Genomic DNA, 27,838 nt, shown 5'->3' with positions numbered 1-27,838 from the left:
TATATTCTGATTTATTGAGATGCACCTGTACTTCCCCCAAGAGACATTTTTTTCTAAGAGCCCCTTCAATAAAGAAACAGCGTTAGTGCAGCAGCTTGGGAAATCAAAAGCAAACACGTCAATATTATCAAAATAGATTTTATTCTAGACCTTGAAATCTGAGTGATATTACAACAGTCAGATCAGGAGGCTGCAGACTGCAGCCGTGTGAGTGAGAGAGAAAGAGAGTACAACATAGGTGAGGGCAAAGACAACACAACAAAAAGAAATCTGCAAATTGGTATTTACATGTTCTGTGTTATAATACATCGATAATTAAATCCAGATTTATAATTTTTTTTGTTCATTTCGTGTACTTAGCTACAAATAATTCAGAATTACAAAAGTTTTGAGAAGTACAAAACCTTCAAGGGCTCTCCAACATAGCAAAGATAGAATTAACGTTAGTACTTTCGGTAGGAACAAAAGATAGCAAACACACTTGAATGCAGTGTAAAAAGCTTATCGTCTAAAAACAAAACATTATAAAATACCATTCCACTGTCATAGACATCATTTGAAATAGTGTCTTTGTGGTACAGTCCAATCACTTCGACTGTATTAAAGCAAACTTCAAAATAGTCTTTAGCTTTAGTACAAAACCTTTTAAAACAAATAACATTCGGAGCAAAACCTCTGAAATGTCCGACAATGTGTGTATACGTGTGTGTGTGTGTGTGTGTGAAGCTGTTGCCTGTTAGTTATGGCTGCGAGATGAGACCTGTAATGCCATGAAGTTGGCTTGGTTTGACTTTGTTGTACCCCGAGGAGTCACACAGGACACTATTTACTCTTATTTACCAACTGCACACTTCCTGCACCGATTCAGATTCTTTTTTTAAGAGCATTTTTAATCAGATGTGTCTAGAATGGCTTCAATAAACACACCTCCCTGTTTCTCCATTTTTAGTCTAAAGTGCAGGAAAAACACCCATCAAAGGGCTGCTCTTTTTATTATTTCTCTATGACTGTTTAATGGTATTTTATAAAACAAAACAAAACAAAACAAAAAAACCCATTCCTCATGGTCACGACCCCTGGCGATGCAAACATCTCCTTACTGTATTTCAAGCGTCTTCAAAAAGTAACTTTTAAATCCACCCTTAGCGTAAGAGTGGCATAGAAAAGAGTCCCCTGTGATAGCACAGATATATATTTTATATATATATTATATGCAGATACCATGTTACATCAAGTCATATGCTGCGAGTCTGCTTTTTAACAACTAGCACAGACTTGCTTCAAAAACGCCGACTCTGAACACTACAAACAAAAGCGCTGTCTATCCGTGCATAGGCCTGAACATAGCCTGTCTCCAGAGAGTGTGCGTATGTGTGTGTATGTGTGTGTGTGAATGCTGGGCGACAATTAACCAAAGCAGGGACTGTAGTGTGTGTACTCGCTGCTGCACAGAGTGAAATTTAGGGACGTTTTTTAAACCGACTGCTCAACATAACAAACAGTGATATGAACTCCAGCCGGGAAGTGATACTCCAGATGATGATGCCCTTATGTTTAATAATAATAATTAAGCAGGGGAAACAGGACACAATTAGAGCGGCCTAGTCTGATTATCATTTAGCATTGTTCAGCAACAAGCAATTATTTGAGGAAACAAGCACAATTACGGCCATTAATTGAGGGAGCGGTTATGGGCCTGTTTTCCCGTCTCTCTCTCTCTCTCTCTCTCTCTCTACAGATCCCAGAAGCTGCACCAGCGACAGAAAGCAGGCTACTCCTGTGCCACGTTACCTCACTACTGACACAAAAGCACAGCCGCCCTCTGTTTGTAAGCTTGAGAAACAGATCTGGGACGAGTTCGGTGACAGAAACCTGAAGCTGGCTGCACAGCGATGTCTTTTCTGCCCAGCACACTGTTAGAACATGAGATCGACAAAGACTTTCTTTCACCCTAGAGGTTTTGAATTCTTTAGAGCTCTATTTTAACCTGATGAATTGTGAAACACCTGAAAAACCATTTCTGAGGATAAAAGTTGCAAACACAAAGGACAGTTCGGCCTTTGATTAACTGCTTTATACTTAAAAAAAAAAAAAATGGAACGAACCTATTGGATAAAAATAGATTCGACAAAAGTTAGAAACCATTTTCATATTCTAAGCTATACTTCTGCATTTTTGAACCTTAATAAAGACTGCAGAGAAATTGATGAATGGATCTTCAATGAACAGCTTTGAACACCCATCGTAGAAAACTGACACTTGAGAAAGCCTGTTTCTATAATGTATTATAAACATACTTATAATGCATCAAGATCTGCTTCTAGGACTGTATAATTATAGTTATACGCACTTAGAAATATTCATAATGCTTTATAACAATAATCAAAAACACATTATAGAGCATTTCATAATGACTAATAAGGTCAAGTATCATAATACTTCAGACTATAGTGCATTATGAGTATGTATATAATGCATTATAGACATGGGCTTCATAGAGAGTGTTATCTAAAAGACAAATGACTCTCAACCCCTCCCCCCCTCTTCTCTCCCACCCCACATGTAATATAAAACCCGCAGATATCAGTAAAATCCAAATTCAGAACAACAATGTCCACAGGACACCAAATGCTGACATATGCAATATGCACACACCAACAGAGAACCAAAAAAAAAAAATCTTTAGAATTCTGGTACAAAGGATAAAAAGAGGAAAGCGAGAGGAATCCTGGTGTTTTGGTTTGTGACGGGTCCGACGAGTTTGTACTGTGTGACGACAGAGAAATGGTTCTTTCTGCAGGTCCGTGAGAGCGGCACAGGTGTCCATACAGACCTGGTGTATGTCTGACGCATGTGCATAACAACTGTGTGTGGTGAAGGTGTGGTCCATGTGTGTACATATGACAGAGGGGGGGAGGGGGGAGCGCTCCGTTTGGCTGTGATGGCGGGCCATGGCATCTGATGGGACTACAGCAGTGTGGCGGACAGGCAGGGACAGTCAGTCATTTTGGCTATGTACACATTCGTAGTCGGTCCATGGCTCCCCCAAACGAGTGTCATTTCCTCAGGTCTAATACGCAAACCTGAAAAAAAAAAAGAGGAAGGAAACAGTCAGCCACAACTTCTATTTTTCTGCAGTTTCAGTTTCTGCCACGTCAGGTCTTTTACTGGCAATGGCAGGAAAGATGCTTCATTGCTCATGAATGAGTTGTGAGTTGTAAGTTGTGAGAAAAGTTTATTCATGTCAGTAATTCAATTAAAAAAGTGGAAATAACACATTATATAGATCCATTACACACAGAAAGAAACATTTCATGTCTTAATTTATTTAATTTCTATTTATTTTTATTTTATTATTTATAATGATTATGAATTAGATTTAATGAAAACCTAAAAGTCAGTGTCTCCCAAAAAAAATTGCAAAAGACCAATTTTAAAAAGTATGTTTAATATGGAAATGTTGGCCTCTGAAAAGTATGTCCATGTATATGACTCAATACTTGGTTGGGTTCTATTTGACTTGAGCTACAGGAAATGGACTTTTCCATCATATTTAATTTATTGAGATGCACCTGTACATTCAAACTGAAACTGTCATGAATAGTTTTGTGATTTCCCCTATCTAAACCAGGTGAAATTATTACTACAGTTCTGCGTAACGGCAATGTAAACTAAAGGGTTGCTGGGTCGTGGCAGAGGAGACAAACCAATCTCTCCCTTCTCAACCTCTATCTACTCTTTTTTACTCTATTGATCTGTCTTGTACAACAACATCTATTTCACGTCTGTCCGTCCTGGGCGGAGGATCCCTCCTCTGTCGCTCTCCCAGAGGTTTCTTCTTCTTTTTCCCCTGTTAAAAGGGCTTTTTTGAGGAGTTTTTCCCTTGCCGATGTGAGGGTCAAAGGACAAGGGGTGTTGTACCATGTACAGTCTGTAAAGCCCTTTGAGGCAAATCTGTGATTAGTGATTTTGGGCTATATAAATAAAATTGACTTGAGGGGCCACACTTGTGACTTGTTGAACAATTGTTTGGTACAAGAGTTTAATATTTGAACAGCGGCTTTTTTTTTTTCATAACTGTGGAAAATGGACAGAGCCCTCTGAGAGTACATAAGTGGGCACTTTGGTATTTAAAAGTCATAACCGTCTCCGAGACAGTTTCATCTTGTGCTTGTTGTGTGTGTTTCAGACAGGCCTGGAATTTTGTCATTTTAGGGGCAAGGCCACTTGGCCTTTTGTGTTGTCAAAACTTTGAGGGCACAAAGGGCAAAAGTCAGGGCACCAAGGCCATAAAATAAAACAATGATTTTAAGTCCACGTTCATATTGAAACTAATTTAAGGACTAGCAATGACTCTTCTGAGGAAGATTGGAGTCTTGGTTGAAACTGTCAAGCAGGTAACAGGTAAACATCTCCTTGTAAAGTAAAATGCATTAATCTCATGCTCTCTGAGAGCTAAATGAGAGCAAACACCTCACATTACATTATTCACAGTCGGGAGATACCGTATTATAGAATCTTTGTTATCCTACTGTGTCATTTTTAATTGCTGTCAACATGCTTTCCACTAGGACATGGAGCAGCCAGCCAGTGTGGAAAAATTGAAAATGGCCCAAATTTGGTGCCTCTCACACATTCTAATGCAACTATTCCATCATATACACTGATCTTAATCATTGCCTATTTAAGAATTATTTTAAAAGGAGAATAAAGGTTCTTGTATATTTTATTTAAGGCATCTTATTTTGACAGTCTTCTTGTAAATTCTGTGGTCGATTCTGTTAACACACTGCGCTCTTATTTTGAAAGCTGCATGCGTTTAGCGACAGGAAGTTATTCGAAACAGTAAGTCACAGTTTAGTGTGATTAAAACAACTTTAGAGGTTAGCTAATGTTAGCTCGCGGCTACCGAACGGCATATGCAACAGTGCATTTGGACCTCTGACCGCCCGGACAGGTTGATAGTATTTAGTTCGGCGCGCGTTGACAGTGAGACACGGAGCGATCATGTGGGGACGAGTGCGTGTGTAAGTGTGTGAATGCTCGCATGTCTCGGAGGAGGACCGAGAGGTGGGTCGGGGTTTGACTGACTGACGGGTGACACTCTGCTGAGCAGAACACAACGCCAAATAACTTTATTTTATAGATCATGTAAAAATACTTTAAGTAGCTTGAAATATGACTTTAGCGCTAAAATAGAAAATTAAAAATATATATAAAAAGGCTAAATTGCTAGGGCATGAGGGCCACGGCCATCTCGTGAAATTCCTGCCCTGGTTTCAGACATAAGTTCATGCTCATTTAAATTTGTGAAGTAATTGGAAGGTGGTTGGAAATGCAATAAATAAGATGTTGATGGGTGGTGTCTCTAAAGGCTTAAAATGTTTGGTTGAAAATGTATTGTCCTGTATGTACTGTACAGGGTCACAATCTGGTTGAGGGCATTGTGGGAAATATGAGGTATGAAACATATGCATACTATCATATGAAATATGAGGTCAGGTCAGTTAGATTGTGGGTCAGAACAACATGGTTGTAGGTGAAGGGAGCATCACTTCAGAGTGGCAAGTCTGTATGTGGTCCAGGTGGCGAACACGGTTTTCCTTCTGTATGTTTCATGTTTATATGAGTGGGAGTTGTATGTGTTTTTGAAACCTTTGTGTCTTTATTTTTTGTTGTAGTTTTCACAGTGTCTGTTAAAACACAGACAGAGCAAATCAACCTTCAAAGACATGAATCATGGCCATTATTTTACTGAACCTGTGTAGTTATAGTACAGATTCTCCAGTCACACAATAACACAAACAAACTAAGCAAGCCAGCGTTAGACGAGGCAATTCTTGTGTCCTGCAAGATTAAATTACTGTTTACGTCAATGGAGTCTGGTGGCTTTGAAGAGAGCCTGTTAGAAAATGTTATGTTAATTTATAAAGAGTGAGAAAATATATTTTCCATTACATTATATTACCTGGACAGTAATGATTATTTCATTACACATAACCATTCCTTTTTTTATTATATCAGATAAAATAATAATTCAAAGCCACCAATATTGTTTTTAGTGAAACTTTAGCTTCCGTCAGACTACTCAACCATAAATTCCTGCCTGGTGAAGCGTTGCAATCAGCTTCCTCATCTTTTCCCTTCTTGCCTGACTGCTGTGTTTGGTCAAACGCTCCCTGGGTCAATGCTTCTATCCGGTTTACATCAAAAGGTTTTATGGAGCTTTTTTTTACCGCTCGTAAACCTTATTCAGAGCTTGATATGCTTAATTATTAGAGAATTAACATGTTGATAGAAAGCCTGAAAATGTACGTGTGTGTTTGATTATTCACATTAACAAATACGAAAAAGGGTCTGAATATTTTCCTTTTAATCACAGGCTGTTAATTATTAACATCCTCCACTCAGCGGCCACTTCACAAGGTACACAGGTTCAACTGTTTGTTCACGTAAATACCTAATCAGCCAATCACAATGACAGCATCTCAATGTATTTAGGCATGTTGACATGGTGAAGACGAGCTACTGAAGTTCAAAGTGAGCATCAGAATGAGGAAGAAAGGTGATTCAAGTGACTTTGAACGTGGTACAAGTAAACAAGTGGTACAGAAACTGCTGATCTACTGGTTAGGGATGGGTGTTTGGAAGAAACCTGCCAACTTGAGCATCTATAACGTTAATGATCAATTAATTGATTAATCACCGTTTTTATACATACTGCAGTATGTATAAAAACCTGCATACTTGGGCAAAATAAAAAAAAAATAAAAAAAAAATATATATAAAAAATATACACAGTACTATGCAAAAGCCTGTTTTGATAACGGACACTTTTATTTTGAAAGGACCAAAAAGAGACTTGATCCTGTCAATCAAAAAAATAAATCCATGAGATTAAACTGTAAAGATAACATCAAGGAGTTCAATGTTTTATGTTTTAGCCCCTGGAGAGGCATGAGATTAGTGTTCATAGTAATCAGTAATCTTGAATATTTAAATGTGTTTTGTGTTTGAATAAGTTTTGGATAAAATTAGACTCAGTAATTCATGCTAGCAAGGTTTGATACAGAGAGCTAGTTTTGCTCAAATTAATACTCTTTTATAATTGTTATTACACCTTTCATTTTGCCAACTGTAACTTTATCCAACTTTATCCAAAGTCGATAGATAAAATAAAATAAAAATAAAAATACACAGATCGGTTCCCATCCCTACTAATGGTATTTTATCTAGGATTTACAGAGAATGGTAAAAACAGAGAAAATATTCAGTAAGCAACAGTCCTCTGGGCCAAAATGCCTTGATGATGCCAGAAGTCAGAGGAGGTGGTGGTCTGTGGTTGTGTTTGTTTGTTGTTGTTGTTTTTTGTTTGTTTGTTTTTTCAACTCATTTACTGAAAAAAAGGAAAGAAAATAACTTAGGGAGTGAATTCCTGGCCTTGATGGCTGATGAATGAATGTAATCCTCCCTGTCTGTAATATTTGTTTGATACATTTCAATAAAAAGTTCATTACAAAAAAAAGAAGTCAGAGGAGAATGACCAGACTGGTTCAACAGTAACTCAAATAACCACTCGTTACAACCAAGGTAAGTAGAAGAGCATCTCTGAACGCACAACACGTCAAAGCTTGAGGCAGACGGTCGACAGTAGCAGTAGACCACACAGCTTTATTATATCTAATAAAGTGGCTGGTGAGTGTATAGATGGTTCATTTAGTGAGCTGTAACTAATTTTTCAGACACTAATAGCTCTATCTAGTGTTAACTACTGGCACTGCAACATTAACTGTTAGGGTTACATTGTCATTCAATTTTTAAAGGCTCAGTTTAAGTTTCCAATGTGACCACTGCTGTTTTCAAGTGTTGGTCAGTCAATCTCGTCAACATTCCTTCCCCACACTATTACCTGCATTAGTCAACATCCTCATGTGACTGAATGCACATGTCCTTTACGCTACATGCCATAAGTGAAGCACTTAACTTTCATCCGCAGCAGAACCAAAGTTTGACCTCAGCATGAACCCTGACTCTGACCAGAGGCATTTTATGGTGTCAGCTTACATGGGTCAGACCTTTTATACACACGGCTGACACACAAACTTCCTGGGTCAGTGGACTGGAGGCGTAGCAGTTATAGTATACAGAGGTGGAAGTGTGTGTGTGTGTGTGTGAGTGGCCGGTAGTTTCAGTAGTGGTTATGATGTGTGTGACGGAGTGCTCGGGTGGAAAAACTCACTGATCCATCTGACGCGCTGGCTCCCACTTTGTCCCCTGTGGCGTTCCAGCACACCTCGAAGATCCCTCCTGTCCCCCGGTAGCTGTGGACTAAAGCACCAGTCTGAAGAAACACACACACACACACACACACACACACACACACACACACACACACACACACACACAGATATACACACACACATTAGTCGCATTTGTACAATTATAAAGGCTGTTAGTGCTCATGTGGTTAATGTTTTTAAAAGTCTTATCTGTACCTGTGTGTTCCAGATGTGGACACACTTGTCGAAGGAGCCGCTGGCGAGATGCCTGCCGTCGGGGCTGAAGGCCACGCTGTACACGGGCTCCTGGTGGCGGGTCAGTGTGTGGATACACACCCCGCGCTCCACGTCCCACAGACGCACCGTGGAGTCAAATGATGCGCTGGAGAGAGAGAGAGAGAACGAGGAGAAAAGTGAGCTACACGTTGAGTTGAATTGAAATTATCTGCAATTTAGCACAACCGTGAGGTACAGTATAGGTGCGTTTCCACTATAGTCATTTTTCATTTATCCTTTATTTTTTTCTCGAGGAATCATTGAGGGCAACTGAGAGCACAGGGAAAACACAATGAAGAACAAACAGCACAGACAAAACACTTGAAAAACATTAAAAACAGTTACAGTGAAAGGCAGAGTTATTGGTTATCATAGTTTTAAACTGGCCCATAGTTATAATTGTGTTGCGTTTGAGTGAATGCTGTAAGATGTTCCAGGTAGACGCAGCAGAAACACTGAAAGCCATTTTTCCAAATTCAGTATTAGTTGGGGGAACATTGAGCATTAAGCATTCACTAGAGTGTGTTGGGTATTTACTATGGGACCAGTTTAATAAAGTGCTGCGGTATGGTGGCATGTCGCCTTTCAAGAATTTATAAATGAAAAGGAACCAATGCATGTCTCTTCTCACAGATAAAGGTGCCCATCCCACCTTGTTGTATAGGATGCAATGATGGGTATAGTAACTGTCACCAGTGATGACTCAGAGCGAGGGTGATAAACAGAGTCCAGTGAGGTGAGAGTGGAGGCAGAAGCATGTCCATAGAGAATATCTGTATAATCCAGAACTGATAGAAAGACAGCCTGAATGATCTGTTTCCTACAGAACAGAGGGAAATTTGTTTTGTTTCTGTAAGTATTCTGATTTTTTGTTTTTTTAATTTACTTGCAAGTATGTCAATATAAAATTTGAATGTCAAATACCCGGAATGAGGTGGGTCTCCCTCGCCGAAACGCCCCTAATTTGAATGTGAGCCGTCCCTAGTGGAAGAGCAGGGCCATTTTTCTCCCATGAAAAGCCTGGTTGCTGATTGGCTAGAACGCTAAGCGGGATGTGACGTAGTATTAGACACCACATGTTTAAAAAATCTCTCCCTTTTCATTCCTATCGAACTGCTCTTCAAGGATTTGTCTCCTCTCATCCATAATCATTGCCGCCATGTGTGTGAAAACAGCGACAAGAAACACAGCAGCTCTGCTCCTTCCATCTCCGTGTCTACTTCCTGATTGTTTACGTTTGTTGCGTCTCCCGTGTTAAATCCGTCGCTTATGTGAAGTCACGGTCGAAACTGTCACAAACTGATTACGCGACGATCGAAAACCATACGTCACCTCCAGAGTCTTGTAAATCCCTCTGGGGCCTTTTTTTGTAATGGAGACACGCCTAGTGAGCGGACATTTGAGAGGGCGTGGCCTGAGACTTTCCCAGAGGCCACTTTTTACCCTCATGGAAACGCGCTTTATGTCAGCTGGGCATGAAAGGAAACAACCTTATCACTCCTTTGGCTATGCATCAATATAGTTTTTCCCACTTTATGTATCAAAAGTCTTGCAATCTGCGACATTTCTTGGAAGGCAAACATGGCACAGCTGCTGAGACAGAGATACAGAGATAGCAGTGACGGTTTGTCAATTCTGCTCAGGCACGTTTAGATGTTCGGGGTTGTTCAGGTGGAGCGCCCACTCTGATCTGCTTGACCCTGTTATTTCCTCAGGGTCAGTGAAGCCACTGTGTGATCCTTTAGAGGCTCATCCAGAGCATGAAGTTGGCAGTGTGGTAACTCACAACAGTCACAGTCAGCCAACAGCTAAATACATAACAAATATTAACTTGTATGGCGAGTCAAACTAAATATTGAATTAGCAACACCACTGAGGTCAGTGTCAAATATATTATTGAAGAGGTTCTATGAAGGAATGGGAGTGCTGCTGAAATCTAATCAGAGCAATATTGAACAAGTTAACGCAAATTCCCCTCTGAACACAACCCAAGGTATGAAAGGCATGTGACACCATTTATCATAGGCAGAAACTGTAAAAACAGAAACTATCGTCAGACAGTCCTTGAAGAAATCATGTCTGACGTCTGGCTTAAAATAGTGATATTTCATCATCACCACTTCATTTTACATGTCTCATTTACAATGTTGCCAAAAATAAAGTGTTTTCAAGAACCAGGTCTTGTAAAAAAAACCTCATAAACTCAATTTAGGAGGCCATGGATGACTCAACTGAGACCAAGAGTCATGTGACAAAAACTGACTGGACTGCAGACTGTTTACCCAGAGCAGAGGAGAGGCTGGAAATTTTATATAGCATGTGGAGCCCCCATTTCCCCCCAATATTTAACAGTATATTGTAGTATAGTTGGAGATATATATTGATTTATTTTACAAGTATTAGGGGAAAAATACAAAGACATTTAACATGCTCTTTACTTTTTGTTCATGATTTATGGCATTGTAACTGTGTCATACTCACAAATTATAGCCACGATTGTGCAGTTTTGAATAAAGGTGCAGTGATTGTATACTGCAGTAATAAAATTAAACCAGTGAGTAACATGTGACAGGAGCAATACAAAATAAAAAAAAACCTGCTGAAATTGCTCAGGGTTCAAAGGGTTAAATAGAACAGAAACTGATGATTTAAGCACATAGGACTCAGTGTACAGTATCTGAGTCATCTCACCTCTATAACCTCAAAACTATCATAAGCATGATGTTCAGGTGCTGCTTTGTGCTCTCACCTGGCCAGCATGAGGTTGGCGCTGGGGTTGTTGGTCCCGGGGCCTGTGGGGCTCCACTTGATGGTGTAGATTTCTTTACTGTGGGCCTGGAGGTCATGGACACATGAGTCCTGTTTCATACTCCATATCTGTGCCAGAGAAGAAGAAACCAGCTGTCAGTATGTGCTTTGTTTCACAATGTTCATTGACACATTCAAACAGAAATTTGCCCCTTTTTTTTTGAGCTCCTCTTGGCCATATGGTGACATCTGTGATGTGGACTGACCTTCAGTGTCATGTCATCGGAGCAGGAGGCCAGCAAGCTGCCAGTGGGATCCCACTTGATGGCATTCACCTCATTCTACAATGAGAAACAGCATATGTGACTGATTTACACAGGCAGTGATAGAAGTATACTGATACTTTTATTCCAATTTAACTTGAGGCTTTACAATAAATGATGTTCTAGTGCAGGGGTTGCAACCTTTACTAACAAAAGAGCTATTGTTGGACAAAAAAAGAGAAATAATGTGGGAAACGGAGCCGCAAACCTTATTTTCAGCCTCACAATGAAGATGAAACAGTCTACTAAGTCTAAATTAGCCAACCAACATTACTAATAAGTAATAATGAGCATTTATTAATATGATTTTCTCAGAATACAGCGAGGAGCCAAGTATAAATGAGAGGCTGGACACCAAAGAAATATCTCAGGAGATGTGGAATCGAAAGCTAGTCTAGCTAGAGAAACTCAAAACCAGACTTGAAGTTTGCAAAATGTAGATGTTAAGGTGCTGGGCGTTAGCTGTTTTAATACAGTTTATAAGGAAAACAGAAATAACTGTTCATGTCGTATGATTTTTGTCACAGCCACAGGGAGCCCCAGCAGATGGCCTTAAGAGCCACATGTGGCTCCGGAGCTGCAGGTTGCCTATTACTGATCTACTGCAATAATCATTTTCATCAGAAGCTGCAGCGAGTCGATACCAGAATTCATATCAGCTATCGTACAATGCTTTAAAAACTGAACTCTATTTAGCCAGTAAGCCTCCCTGTGTGAAAGCAGCGCAGGAGTCCTGTCTCACCGTGTGTCCCTGGAAGGTCTTGACAGGTCTGTCCTGACCTAGCTTACACACATGGATGCACATGTCTGTGCTGCAGGAGGCAAACGTGTTGTTGCTCTGCCAGTCGACGTCCAGAGCAGGTGCTGTTGGGAGGCAGGGAAAGAGCTTTAGAGTCGCTGCAGCAGTGAGGAGGTATGGAGACGGACTGATGATTCACTACAACAATACTTTATGCTTTCTGCACATTCATTTAGGGGTCATTCTCAAATTCCAATAAACAAAACAATGCACAGCAAAGCTGTGTAAAGAAAAGTTGGGTTGAATGAGGCATATCCATCAAAAATGTATGACTGGACTTTATTAATACGATATCGTATCACTAACGTGTCACTACAGTTCACCAAAAGGTGATAAAACAAAGTCTGCTGCATTGAAAGTCATGTGGAACAATCCAGCTGACTCGTGTCACTCACCCGAGTGGAACGGAAATTGTTGTTTCGCCTCTCCCGTATGGGCGTCCCATATAATTGTGGTCTGTGTGAAGGAGAACATTTTCATTATCTACACTAAACTAACACTGTTAAATAAAACCAACACATAAAAAGGTGTTTTTCCTGTTTAAAAATACTGCAAGTACTCAGTTGACCTGAATAATGTGAAGGTGGCTATATAGGGAAGTTAATAAATCACACAGATATGCCTTTTCATACCTCCCGGCATCCGCACTTCAGCATTACAATGTATGCTAAAGGTGACACTGTGCATGCCATATACTTCTGTACACTAGATGGCAATGTTGAACAATGTCCTCACATTGTTGTCATTCTGTGACAGGAGGGGAGATGTCTATCTGACATTTAGAAGTGGGAGCAGACCTGACATGTAGGTACATACTGAGGACAGTGAGCAATACCTGTACAGACTTGTCTATGGTCTGCATGCATGCCATCAATCCTTTTTGCCTTTTTTTAGCACAACTAATGGTAACAGATATATTACTTTAATATTGCTTGTGTTATGTTAAGGCCACAAGGCAAAATGCCATAAACAATGAGCTGATTCTAAAACCACCCATAGAGCTGAGGGGAGCTGCAGGGACATTGGGTAATTCTGTGTGTTCATTGTTATAATTGACCCCTTTCACATTACACACACACACACACTCATTTCATCCATCAGTAAAATAAAAAACATTTATTGGTGCAGTTTTACAGCTTTATCTTTTACATTACAGCTACAAAATGTAGGGATGATGAAAAAAGGATGAATAAATGTAAAAAAAAAAAACATCACACATTTCTGAACAACAGATCCAAACTGCTTATTCTGAGCTACCACTTTAAAGGGACAATGAGCTGCAGTAGTCACCCAAAAACATTTACATGAGACTTATTCAACGTCTATAAAGCTTACCTTGTCTACACCAGCACTGAGGATAAAGTTGCCTTTCTTATTCCACTTGAGTGCAAATATAGGACCTTTATGCTGACCCAAAGTACTCGCCAAGTTACCTGAAAATATTAAAAAGCCAACTCAGCTTCGAAAGAAAGCAGAAATGTTTCATCATCAGTACATGCTTGCAAAGCCCTAATCTTACCGTCTTTTGTCCATATTCTAGCAAAGCCATCGTATGAGCCTGTCGCTAGCAACGTTCCCTCGCTCTGAAAGAAAGACAGCGATTATACGCGTTAGTTAGAATGCCATTGCATTTAGCCGGTCTCTGATTCAGGCAGAACTGGGCCTGGTTTTACTGATATATTCCACTTTTTAAAAAAATTATTAACGAGTAGGTATGAGAATAATTAATCGATGATCGATTAATGGCCGTTAAGAATTTGGTCAATCGCGTGGAATTTTTAATCGATCTGTGTATTTTTTACTTTTAATTTTATCCGACTCAGTACTCAGTAATCACTGCACTGAAACACGGCCGAGCGTTGAGTTCTGCGGCCGTAGATGAATAAGCCAATGAGCTGAGAATGAAGTTGGATAAAGCTACAGTTTGCAAACTGAAAGTTGCAGTAACGATTATAAAACACACAGAAATACAAGAGTATTAATTTGAGCAAAACTAGCTTACTGTGTCCAACCTTGCTAGCATGAATTACTAGCTTTAATTTAATCCAAAACTTCTTTAAACACAAAACACATTTAAATATGCAAGATTAGTGTGAAAACTAACCTAATAAATATTGAACTCCTTGACGCCATCTTTACAGTTTAATCTCACTTGAGTTAGTTCAATGATTGACAGGAAGTCTCTTTTTCGTCCTTTCAAAATAAAAGCGCCATCAAAACAGGCTTTTGCATAGTACTGTGTATATATCTTTCATTTTGCCCATGTATGCATGTTTTTATACATACTGGAGTTTGTATAAAAACATAGTGATTAATTAACTGATTGTTAACGTTATAGATGCTCGAGTTGGCACGTTTCTTCTAAACGCCCATCCCTATTAACAAGACTCATACTATGAAGTAGTAAGTGACAGACAAAATATTAGTGCTGATCTGGTGTTGTGTGCTGACTTAGACTACAAGGAAAAAATAGTTTGCAGCTGAGCAGCATGAAAAGCCTTTTCCCCCATGGGAGAGACTCGCCCCCATGTATCTGGTTGGAAGGAATGCCTTCAGCAGAAGTAGTGGTCACAGGAATGAATGTGCACACACGCACACACAGACACACACTACTAGATTAGATTACTCAAAGCTGCACACACACACACAAAAGACACACTCACATTCCAGTCTAGTGAGGTGACGTCTTTGTTGCTGGGTACGTCCTGGCCCCCTTCCCGTATGCAGTGCCTCAGAACCAGCTGGGTGGACCCGCCTGTGCTGTTCTCACTGAGGTTCCAGATCCGAGCTGTTGAGTCCCCGGACCTGCCCGAGTCAACACACACACACACACACACACACACACACACACACACACACACACACACACACACACACACACACACACACACACACACACACACACACACACACACACACACACACACACACACACACACACACACACACACACACACACACACAATCTCACATTAAGCACATAACATGGCTTTGACTCATAAAAACAGTACTGTAAATGGTATAAAACTGACCATTGTTGCTCTTGAGTAGGGTTGGGGTTTGAAAGCATTTAATCGAACCTGAACCCAGTATCAAATCTGAAATCTTTTTAATTCCCTATCAAAACTTTTCACGTCATCTGTTGAAGAAAAAGGAGAAAGAAATTTTACAAGCACAACACTCATTAACTTTAACGTGGCCGATAATGCAGCGCTCTAAATTTACAGGACTGTGCCAGACGTTAATGCATTTTTCACTTTTTTCGTTTCAATTTGAGGGGTGTGCTCTTGCTTAGGAACAGGACTGAATATACAGTAGGCCCTATATTTACCTGGTTTAATTGGGTTGAACACTTTTACAATTGAGCACTACATTCTTGACTATGGCAGGAGAAAGTTTGATGACATTTAAGAAAAAGTATCAATCATTTTGGTCCTTGGTTTTGTTTGACAAAGTTAAATAAATTCTTCCTGCTGACAAAGGCTTCGATCCATGTGCTTAGAAAGCCACTACTGTATGGTGTCACACTTTAATGTTAACAGTGGCCATTTTAAAGTCGGACAAAGCTGATCCTAGGATGGGTGTTGAAGGGGCAACAAACTTAAAACACAAATTTACACTAATTTCTCACACGTTAGTAACTTTTTTCATTGTTATCTATTGCTGTTTGAGCTGACAGAAAGTGGCCTGTTCAGGGGAGATTAGCTGGTGCATCTTGTCAAATAATCTGTATTTTACTTTGCTTCCATCTCTCTTACTTCTCACAAATGTAGGGGTCTTCCCTGAGCCACGCTGACAAACTGGAAAGTATGTGTAACAGTATGACATCACTGAAGGAGATAGTTGTTCCGTTTAGAGGATTTGTTTGGATTCAGTACTAACAAATCAGTGTGTTTTGATTACTTTGACCCTCAAATGAAATGAGAATAAAAGTGAAATGCAGTCATTTTGGTTTGGCCCAATCAGCTAAGAGGTGCACAGTGTCAACGGAACCCAACCCTACTCTAGAGGCTATCTGTCTGGTTTTTGCTAAAGCCAACAAACAAATAGTGCAGACTGCTAAAGATGGTGCAGGCATGTGATTGACAAAAGTCCAAAAAGCAGAAAAATATACAGCGAGCCCGCATCATCCACCACCCTCATGTATCATATTGTTTTTTGTTTGTTTACTGTGGAACTTGGAGGAAGCAATCATTTCACCCCTACAGCACCACACGCACGGCTCCATATGAAGCTTTTTCATGTTTGTCGAGGATAACCTGGAGGCTATTATCTTAAGACTATGCAATTTCACATCACCTTTGACCATTTTTAGAATATTATTAAATCATTGTTATTTAATTATTTACACATATCACAGCCTGTCTGAAAATCAAAAAAGCAGATTTAGAAAACTAAATAATGTTTTATTAGTTACAATGAATCACATTAACATGGTTGTTTGTATGGCATTAATAAACAGCCATGAAAGTGTTGATTTATTGAAGAATGTGTTGATTTCACAGTGAAGTTTACTTTTCACCTTTCAAATATAAACTGTGATCCCTTCATCATTTTTATCCTACTAGACATTTGTGTATTCTGCGTTATAGTCACCTTGACCTTTGACCTCCAGAATGTTATCAGTTCATCCTTGAGACCAAGTGGATATTTGTGCCAAATGCGAAAAAAATCCTTCCCTTTGTTCACGAGATATCCCGTTAACAATAATGGGAAAGACAACCTAAAAAAAGAATGTCTCCACCATGCCTGTCACCAGCAGTGAGGCATAAAAAGTTCTGAGGAACAGTTTTTACAAAAAGCAGCTTGATAATGGTAATAGCCTATAACCCAGACCCCTGGGTTGCCAACTGCCCATCATTTTATGATCCGCTCATCCAGAAGCTCTCCGCATTTATTTCATGTTCACGCAGCTCAGGTAAGGTGCAAAAAAAGTTAGGCTGATGGCGTAAAAAACCCTGCAAGACGGTTTCCTAAAAGCTTTGAACCATCCATGACTCGTAACAACTGCTGCTGAAGTTAAGCGACTGTTGTCAGTGTGTGACAACAGTGTTTTGGTGTCCCACAGTGGTCTCTGCTGTGGGTGTGTGCTGGGTCGTGTTACCAAAACAAGAACGAATGACACTTTTCCATGATACTTTAGACACTGCTTGACCAGTGAAGACCGCAGGGAAGGTGAGGGATGATTTGGGATGATATGGAGATACTGACCCGGAGGCGAGGAGGTCGTTCACTGGGTTCCAGGCACAGATAAAAACTTCAGATTCGTGGCCCCTCAGGACCATGGCTTTACTCTGGGGGATCTCCACGTCCCTGTCCACCTCCATCATCTCTGGGTGGTGATCTACAGGAAAGAGTGCGAAGCAAAACCTTTAACTAAAAGTCTACATTACAGGAGTCATTAGCTTCTGTCCTGTTCTGAGGGAGGATAAGGAGAATCCAAGGGTAATGGAGTATAAACAAGATGTGATGAATCACCGCTTCTTGTAAAAGAGCCTATTAATTTTGGAACGCCAGTGTTGCCCTTTATTTGGGTGGACCTTAAAAGCATATTAACAAACACCCATTTTAACAATGGCAGAGGCTCATGAGGACTGTCTGACTTGATCTGATTTGCTGCAAACCAGACCAGTTCCACAGCAGTGCACATGTGCGTCATCGTCTCATCTTGTTAATTCAAACAGAATGGCGACGCCACCGTTTCTCGAGAAGGCTGAAGTAAACGTGGCTGCACTGGGTGAACAGCGGTCTGAACAGCTGACAGCTGTGGAATTAAAGAGCAGGCTGTGCTTGTTGTTGAATGACCAAGAGTGTTTGGACCAAACTACAGCTTGTCTGAAAGTAGACACTGTGCAAAATACAAGTTATCAAGCCCAAGTAAGACACTGTAGGTGAGTAAGGTTGTGTAGCCAGTGAGAACCTGAATCTACCCCTCAGTAGCACTCTATAATTTGATTCTGAGGCCCTGTGAGTTATTGTGATTAAAACACGTTGGGAAAAACAGGGAAAACAACCAGACCACATTTTTCCTTTTTATGCTAAAACAAACAATTGTGTGCTAGGAGAAGGTGAGTAGAAAACATGGAGATGGTGCTCCACAGGAAGGAGAAAACCAAGAGGAAACATGTGTGCTGGTGTAAGGAAAACACCAGAGTAGCTTTATGTAACACCAAGCAAGCCACAGACATTTTACTCAAAACTAAATCCAAATGTAGTACCGCAGCTGTCATGAGAAGACAAAGAGCAGACACACACACACACGCACACAAACACGGAGGTGGTAAGCTTTAACTCCATGCAATCTCTTACAAGCTTACACTTCATCCAAATCACCTCCCATGGAAATTGTGACAAAAACTATATACCATGATCTTATCTTATGCATATTATTCAAAATATACTTTGCTTAAAAATGAGACCTAAAGAATCCACTGGTACCAACCAGTGTTGTGATATCTTTTCTGATGTTCTAAAGTTATGCTACATTTAAGCAAGGGGGGAAAACAGACACTGACCTCTGACCTCAAGATATCTAAAAGTCTCCCCTTTACAGACCTGCCTACTTTATGCTACTGCTTTTTCTCATGCTGTACAAATGTGGTATTTACGACTATTGTATTTGAATATTTCTGCATAGAGCCAATAAAATAATCACAGCCTCGTGAAACTTTACGACCACAAACAAGAGACGTAGAGCATTCAGAATAATATATGTCTTTCCTAGGTATACTGACAACAAGGGGGTTTCTCAAAAGTTTCCAGAACAGAAGTGCTCGCCATCAAACTGCCGAAAAATGCAATTCTCGCAGAAATCTTTCAAGCGTAATTCTAACCTTGAAAAGATAACGGTTAAATTAAGCAGTTTCCAAACTGTCAAGACTTTGTGCAAATCCTGTATTGAGCTGCCTGCAGCATTAACTAGATTTACATCCCTGACACACATTTAAGCAAGCGTGAAACAAAAACACACAGGAATCTGATAAAGGGGTGAATGCCAAACAGCTTACACAGCATCTTATAAATTTTAATCTGATTATGTCAAAGCATTTAACGTTGCAATCCTACATAAGAACATAAAACATTTCTGGAATTTGGCTGACCATTTTTTTTCTCCCAAGCAAAAGAAAACACATCTGTTTGTCAAAGGGCTGATTTAGAGATTGTTTACAACCATGAGCTTGCTTACTTGCTAATGCGTGGGATCCGTTTTCCTCCCCGTTGGCAGCGCCCTCTCCATTCTTGGTGCTTCCTTGGGTCCCTGTGCTGCTGCCACTGCCTGCCGCCTGCTGCTGCTGCTGGGCCAGCTTGTCCCTGTAGGCCTGTTGCCTGGTTTGGACTACATCTGGCATCACGGCATCGATTAGAGACAGAGACTCAATGGGCCGCCCGTCAAATAGGGTCCCATCCTGCAGAGGCAACACAAGTTATATAATCACGTTATTTCAGATCATTTACCAAATTCACTCCAAATAGAACCCAATAGACAAACTTGAGTCAAAACAGAAAGCTGACAGTGCGCCTCTTCTTGCCAGCATGCTGTAAGGTTACACTAATTAGTAGTTGCCGATTAAAAGATGGAGCCTGACCTCATTGATGCTGACTTCAGCCTCCACGTACTGCAGGCCCTTCTGGATGATGGAGATGAGGGCAGCAGGGGGCACCAGGGCTCCATTGATGTTGGACTGGCTGATGTGGCTCTCTATGCCAAAGGTGAATGCTGAGTGGGAAAAGCCTGGAGGAAGCATGGATAATTGGGATGGTAGGAAGGAGTCAAAGTTCAATTGCAGAGAGTCCAGAGAATGCTAATATTACATTTGATACATTTAATAGTAGGAACACAAGTGCAATTCACAACATTACACTCAAAGAGGTAACTATTTAGCTAAAAAATGTAAGACTTACCTGACTCTTGCAAGTATCTGTAAACCAGGAAATTGACTTCATCACTGCTTATGCTCATTTTTAGTCCTGGTGATTAAACCATTGGGTCAGCACAGGATAGGAGCCTGTAAAAGCAAACCACAGAGCAGCTTGATTAAGAGTTGGTGGTATTACATGCCATAGAACTGAGCTGAAATGAGGCATTAGTATCTAGTATCTTTAAATTATCTTCATAACTCAGATGCTGGGTGATGATAACAGTAAGATGACATGCAGGGGCACTGAGCCAAAAGTAAGAGAACCGTCTCTCACTCACACACACACACACAACAACAACAAGGATGGGGTTACACTACGAGCTAGCTACAGAGTTCACTACCAAACTGGCACACGCTGTGAAAACTGAGAAGAGGAAGAGGTTAAAAAACATCATCACCTAGCGTGACCCAGATCGTGCATCTTCCAAACAGAGAAGCAGGCAAACACAAGCTGTGATCTGCCATTTGATATATAATGATGCCTAGTTCCTCTCTAGTTTTGTTGGCTGCAGAAGCCTACTGGCTCTCGGCAGGGCACCAGTTTCCATTCATTAACCTACAACTGGAAATAATTACGAGCTGCCTTCATGAGGCAGGGTGGGTATTTTGGACTGAAACCTCTGGAATAGATGGGCTTTAAAACTCAGCAATAACAGATCCTACCGTGCTTGCATCCGGGCTCCATATTTATTCATGCAGAACCCGCACTGTTTAAATGGGACTGTGGAAATAAACAAGGGGTCTGGACGGGGGACAGAACCTCTACTGTTTCCATCATGCCAGCCCGCTGAAAAAGTCAACATGTCTCTTGCCGCATCCCAGAGGCTCAGGTCCAAAACCAACTGTACCAAGAGGCCTGGAATCTAGTAAAAGCCCGTCAGCTATCCCTAACAAGGTGGTCAGAAAGTCCTGGTGGCTATTGTTTCTCACACTGAAGAATTACCACTAGAACTCTGGATGACAACAACAATAAATGCCAACAATCTGTGTTCATAAAGCTCAAAATTATTCCAACAAAATGTGCTTTCCCCCCCTGCACTCAGGCTCTTTTATTTATGTTGTGTTTCCCATTACATTCTGTTTAGGGGTCATCGCAGTCATGGTGCACTACAGGCAAGCTGATGTTTTGAATTGGTGCGGGCAAATGTCATCACTGTGCAAGTGACACAGAATCAGTGAACGAGGTCAGAGCTCTCTTACAAGAATCGGTCGACCAATTCATAATGTCTGACATAACGTCAAAGCTCTGACTGTTTTATGAACTTGATCGTTGACACACAGCAATTGCTTAATTTGAAGCCTTTTTTAAAGATTCATTCTTTACCCATCATACCAGTGGATTTAGTTGTGTAAAATGCCACCATCATTCCTTTCCATCAAAATTATTTTAAAACGAATACATTACATGCAAAACCACTAACTTGGCTGCATGTCAAATTAATCGTAAATAATCCTTGGGGTGATTATCTGTGAGACAGGTAATACAAATAGTCTTTTTTTCTAGATCTGGGTACAAAAAGGAATTGAATGCAAGTATCGTTTGAGTGGAGAGTCGTGAAAATTACTTGGTACTGGTCTATACCTAAAAAGGTATCAAGTATCCAGCCTGACACAGGAGTTACACGTGCAAATTCCATAATCTCACCTATATACATACAACATACACCTATATACAATATTTGCAGCTTTAAATGTGATTAGAAAGCATGGGGCATTTTACTAGCACTTAGCAAAGTAGAAGTGGCCTAAACAACAAACATGTTTAGAATTAGTCAGTTAACTGTTAAGTATATGCTATAATATTTGCACACTTATCAACTTTATAGCTCAGAATTAAAACGTCCAAAAGATTCAGGGATATAAAGTAGCTGTCTGTCAAACTATGATTGGCTCAAGCAGCTAGAATGAAGAGCTTTAAATATGTTCAACTCATTGACATGAGTCTCACATTACTAGAAGGCCAGACTACATTCGAACTGTGCCAACGTAGGCCTTACAGTGAGTGAGTCTGCGTCTCTTATTAACATCACCGACTGAGAGGGATGGTGGTGCAAATCTGTTTAAGTGGTAAAACTCAAAACATCTAAAACATTCTATTAGAAATTGGTTAGAAAATGGTTTCACTTCAAGTTCACTTTTAAATCAGCAAGATTGTCTTTTCACTGATGAGCATTAGTAGATAAATATGAACAGTGTTTGGCAGAGTATCAAGTGCACTTCAATATGTGATTTAGGATTAAATTAAAACTGTTTTTGCATTTAGAAGCACTATTGAATGTTGTGATTGTGTCCTATGTCCTATATATCTCATCCCAGTTCTGTGTCCCTTTTAGCCACCACAATAAAACTGGACTTTCAATAACAAGCCATACTGATGGACTTTGAGTAACCCTTACCACCCACCAAATATTTCTTTATAGTTCAAACAGGTGTCAAAATCAGTTTACAAATGAGTGAACTGTACAAACAAAAAAGTCTACTCAGAAAACCTACACACTGTTGATTTACAATCCTATAAAACCAGTGTGCTCTTTGAAAGCCCCATGAGATTCAGACGCATGTTCTAAAAAGAAAAACAATCACTGCACCCCTAACCTACATAAGTTTAGTTTGAAAAAGCCATGGTTACAATAATGGGGTTTCCACACACATTTCAACAGAAACCCAAAGTATACTAAACCACTGGCACACTGACTCCACCAAACCTTGACTACTGTAAATACATCTTCAGTGGAACCACCACACCAAAAAATGACTCAGACCAACCTTATGATCTCAGAATTAAAGAATTAAATATTACCAGTGCTGTGCTTTATCAATAGGTGTTGCTCTCAATTCCAGTTCAAATAGGATTCATTCTAACCACAAGCTCACTCACACTTAACCAAAGCCTCAACAACCCCTTCTGCTACACATAACCTTAGCGTATTGTTAAAACAACAAAGAATTACATTTACAATAGGCCTGTATGATACTGGAGAAAAAATAAGATACACTACCCATGTGATCAAGATGTCTTCAGATGCGCATCATAGCTGCGTTGACCTCAGCAAGAACTCTCAGCCCCTGAGAGGAGAAGAAAGAACATTATAGCACCTCTTCCAACTCCTGAACTATAAATAGTAAACATCAGGAATGGGCATCACATTTGGGTCATAGGCTACATCCACACTGATACGGTTTCATTAAAATAAATGTTTTAAAAAGGTTTTAAAATGATCTCCGTCCACACAAGTGTTTTAGCCCACATCAGAAATAATCTTTGTCTGCCTAAAAAATGCAAATCACATCAACATTCACATACATGCACAAGTCTGTGTAAACAGGAAGCACAATGTTTAACATTACGCTGCGACTGAAAAAGGGGAGACAATACTACAAAAGAAAAACAGCAATGGCGAAAAGTAAAATCGGATTCCATTGCTTATTACAGTATTACATGAATGTGAGGCAGCCAAGGTGGCAGAAAACACAGATTGGGAGTCATTGCAAAGCAAATACGGCAACATATTACAGCAGTACCGGGAGCATTGTCACAGAAAGCCATAGCAATTGGAAAGGAGTAACCACGCAGGTATTGACCGATAAAGTGGGTGCCTGTGTAATCTTTTCCAAAAGTCTCTGTTCCCGCCCATCCAGACTAATACATAACCATGTTTTTTCCATACTTAAACCGCATCTGCAGAATTTTCAAGTCTCCATTTTAGGGGGTTGGAAATGCTGGAATGGTGTAAATGCAAATGTTAATGTAGCAAAAGTTATGGGTCTTAAAATAAAAACTTATGATTGGCTCTAGCTACTGATTGTTTCTCCAGTGTATAATCATATGGTACAGTCATAATGTGAGGAAACTTTTCTGTATTGTGTACAACTACTATTTTAATTACAGCCGTACTGTCAATAATTTGATTTTTTTTGCATGTTTTTTTACACTTCCCTCCACCATGTATTGAAATTTAATAATCTGTCCAAACTTTCCAAGCAATGTTTAAGTAACACTTATTAATAAATTATTAAATACTTAAAGCTTGGTTAAGCAGCACAAGAACCATATAGATCAGGCATGTCCAAACTATTCCACAAAGGGCCGTGTGGCTGCAGGTTTTCGTTCCAACCAAGCAGCAGCACACCAGACGACTCAGTTAATCAACTGATCTCAGTCTTCAGACAGTTGATTGGTCAAACTGTGTGCTTTTGCTTGGTTGAAACGAAAACCTGCAGCCACACGGCCCTTTGTGGAATAATTTGGACATGCCTGATATAGATAATGCCAAATATGTCTATACGTTCTGTACCTTAATTAAAATGGACATTTTAGCAGTAGTGTGTCAGTGAGTGGGTTAAAAAAGGCTGCCAGAGGAAAGTGTTATGAACAAAGGGGCGTGACACCAAACAATGAAAGAAACTGGGTCAGCAATGTAAAAAGCCAAAACAGCCTGTGGATATTTGTGCTATGCATGGTGTAACTATGCCTGAAGGCTTGTAATTAAAGGGGAAGTCTACTTATGTATTGCATAGAGTACATGAGACAGGCGTGCCATTGGTCATTTAATTTGGTAACCACACATTATAATGCTTGCCGCCTACTACATTAAGCAACACCTAACTTCTGGTACTGGATTGGGGCCAAGCACTGTAGTGTTTCAGACCGTTTTGTATGTGGTCATATTTCACTGTTCGGGTTGTAACTTTTAACAGAACAAAATTTGCCTGTGTGACTGTTGGGCCTGGTTCAGCAGTCCCTCCTCAGGTCGGATCGACTTTGTGCAAGTTAAATGCTTGCAAGTTAAGTCACCATAGCATGGTGTACATCTGCATTGAACATCATGGTACATTTTATGCTTACCTCGTATACTCTTCTATAATCATGTAACTCTTTTGTAATCATGTCTTGTACTACTTAATATATATTATAATCATGTTAATATACATTATAATCATGTTAGGATGAATGGCTTTATGTTATTCTCTGTATAAATGCTGTAATGATGTAATTGTGTAATAATTGTTTGATTTAATGTGGACCCCAGGAAGAATAGTCTTCATCTCTATGAAGACTAATGGGGATCCAAAGGATACAATAAACAATCAGCCATGCTAATCTGCCGGTAGCTAAATTAGCAAGATAGCATAGCAAGCTACTTGCGGAAACACAGTGCCCATCCCCCACATGGTGGCGACTGAATGAGCTGAATGAACTACAGTGTGTAACGTTACGTTAACCGACATGCTGGTTGAGACACCAACCCCAGTTTGTGTCGATCAATGACTCAAAATGCACTTTATTACTGTAAGATAAGCCTGAGTAGGACGCCAGTTTTCTGCCACTGCAATAAATTGCAGCAACGTTACTATAAAGTGTAAATCATTTAACTTAGTACAGTTGTACTGTAATGCTAGGCTGACAATTGCCCACATGTCATGGCTCACTAAGTGGATATACGGGGGATTGAGAATGGGGTTTATCGGCGCCACAATCCTAGGTAATTATCAAGTAAACACTATTTACTTGCATCGTCTTATTTACCCCGCAAGCCAGTGTACCGTAATTACCCATTTATTTACAGTCCATTATAACGCGGTGCCCCATCTGAACCTCCATGAGCTACGGGACGTTAGCACCCGAGCTAGCATGCGAGTTAACCCTCTGGAGTCCATCTATTTATTGAAAATACACGTTTTATTTACAGTGATAACTTTATTTATATATGATATGTAGACAAGCTGAGAAAGCAAATTGAAAGTGCAACCATAGGAGCTTTCACAGTGTGCCATTAATGTTTCTAGACCATTTTTAAATTGTGAATTTTCTTTCTACAATGAAAACTATTACTATATTTAATTTACATGCAAATAGACTGTTATGTAGTTTTATTATTTTGCTGTTTTTGCGTGTATAAATGGTTAAAATGGTACATTTCCATAGACACCTGTGTCTTTTGTTTGTATTTTGGGTTCCTGGCAGCTTTATACTTTGTTAATTAAAATAAAATGAAAAATCTGACTGATAGGCAAGTTTGTGTGGAGAAAAAGGAGCCATGCATGTGATGTGAAGACAGACTGAAAGATGCTAAACAGAGACAGAAATGAATGCATAGGAAGTTGACAATTTTGAACCCAAATCTCCTGGACTTCAGAGGTTTAACACTAGTTTTACATTGGCGGTCACCACATGCCAGTCAGGCATTTCGCTCCAACACTTCGTTTAACTTGATGCAGCTCACCAACAGCAAACAGCTACCAGGCTAAGGCAGTTGACGTGATATGGATTAGCGTAGCTTTCAGCTAGTTTATATAGAAACTGGCTACAATAACGTTGAATTAGCTTCTTTTGAAACGAGTACAGTGAGCTCGTCGGCTTCTATCACTCCAAACCTGCTAACACGCTAGCTAGGTGGCTAACACTAGCATGCTATGCTAACGACAGTGTTTGCTATAATCTCGTACCTACTTGACGATATCTTCCACAGCTCTTGTGTTCAAGTCAGACCATGTTATCTCTTTAATCGATTGCAAGGCGGTTCGTTTGCGCACATGTATTAACTATGGATATGTAATAATATTTAAACTAAAGCCAGGCGGTAAGAACCAGCAACGGCTTCAGACAGTCGACACAGTGGAGTGACCCGACATGAGAAAATGAGCTGCCTGTAACTACTGTTATTTCAAAGCGCCACTCGCTACAGCAGCTCAATGTACAATTAACCAGTGGCAGTGTACAAGGTATTGACCGTCTCCTCGGTCAAATACAACAGAGTATGATGGGTAATATATACAAGAACCCTCGCTAATAACATTTCGTCACCCTGTTAAAATAATCGCCTAACTAATTTTTTCAAGTTTTGCAGGAAACACAAAATACTTCACCAAAAGTGTAACATATGACATTCATTGATCATTTCACTCAAAAAGGATGTAACAGAGGATGACTATTGGCATAGTAATAACAAGGTGTGTAAAGTATGTAACTTAAGAGAAATAAATGACTTAGGCCATTTTTGAACATGCCTTTGTGACTTAAGCAAGATATGGTAACACTTTATTTTGAAGGTGTCTACTACACAAGCCTGTCAGAAACATGACATAACAAGTATCATGAGCACTAATGTTTCTTCAAAGTGTCATAAATGTTCATGACACATCCCATGTCATGTTTTTACCATGGGTGGCCGGTGTCATGAGGAGATGATTTAGGCAAAAAAAAAAAAAAAAAATTGACAAAAAATGACTTAGGCGATTATTTTAACAGTGTGACGATATTTACAAGAACCCTCGCTAATAACACATATTTACACAACAACAGCATCATATCACATGTATACCAAACATCACCAGGATATAATGCTATACCGATGACTAACCTATTTTCCAAAAGCACCAAACAACACCTCGCTTTTAAAGGTGAGAGCCGCCCTCAAGCGTTGAGTGAATATTAGCCTCTTATCCGTTTGACAGGTTCACAGCAAAATGGAGCCACATTTCCTCGTTGAAACC

General features: G+C 39.9%; 1 protein-coding gene across 3 annotated transcripts; it reads right to left on the bottom strand.

Annotated features, from left to right (window-relative positions):
• Positions 1-122: 122 nt before the first annotated feature.
• tbl1xr1b (TBL1X/Y related 1b) lies at positions 123-27,838 on the bottom strand. 3 transcript variants are annotated; one of them, XM_059344419.1, is made up of 16 exons: positions 27,706-27,838; positions 23,344-23,410; positions 20,328-20,431; positions 20,012-20,157; positions 19,612-19,831; positions 17,637-17,769; positions 15,089-15,230; positions 13,945-14,008; positions 13,761-13,858; positions 12,821-12,881; positions 12,369-12,490; positions 11,570-11,644; positions 11,305-11,432; positions 8,496-8,661; positions 8,240-8,341; positions 123-3,083 (listed from the first exon to the last, which is right to left on the bottom strand). In XM_059344419.1, exons 3-16 carry the CDS (start codon positions 20,383-20,385, stop codon positions 3,057-3,059), a joined length of 1,542 nt encoding a protein of 513 aa, XP_059200402.1. In that variant the 5' UTR covers positions 20,386-20,431; positions 23,344-23,410; positions 27,706-27,838; the 3' UTR covers positions 123-3,056. The 3 variants fall into 3 exon arrangements, with proteins under 3 accessions (XP_059200402.1, XP_059200401.1, XP_059200400.1); XM_059344418.1 differs by lacking the exon at positions 27,706-27,838 and adding an exon at positions 26,796-27,002; XM_059344417.1 differs by lacking the exon at positions 27,706-27,838 and adding an exon at positions 26,792-27,001.

This window comes from Centropristis striata, chromosome 11, assembly GCF_030273125.1.
Source record: "Centropristis striata isolate RG_2023a ecotype Rhode Island chromosome 11, C.striata_1.0, whole genome shotgun sequence".
Taxonomy (NCBI): Eukaryota; Metazoa; Chordata; class Actinopteri; order Perciformes; family Serranidae; genus Centropristis; species Centropristis striata.
Note: the sequence above shows the minus strand (reverse complement) of the source record. Positions and strands in the feature narration are given on the sequence as shown.

What these genes read in the sequence shown, in the direction of transcription:
- tbl1xr1b (XM_059344419.1), bottom strand. Translation starts at nt 20,385, where the DNA reads ATGAGCATAAGCAGTGATGAAGTCAATTTCCTGGTTTACAGATACTTG. An exon ending in CAGATACTTGCAAGAGTCAG is followed by an intron (nt 20,158 to 20,327) that starts GTAAGTCTTACA and finishes TGCTTCCTCCAG; the next exon opens with GCTTTTCCCACTCAGCATTC. An exon ending in CTGAAGTCAGCATCAATGAG is followed by an intron (nt 19,832 to 20,011) that starts GTCAGGCTCCAT and finishes TTGCCTCTGCAG; the next exon opens with GATGGGACCCTATTTGACGG.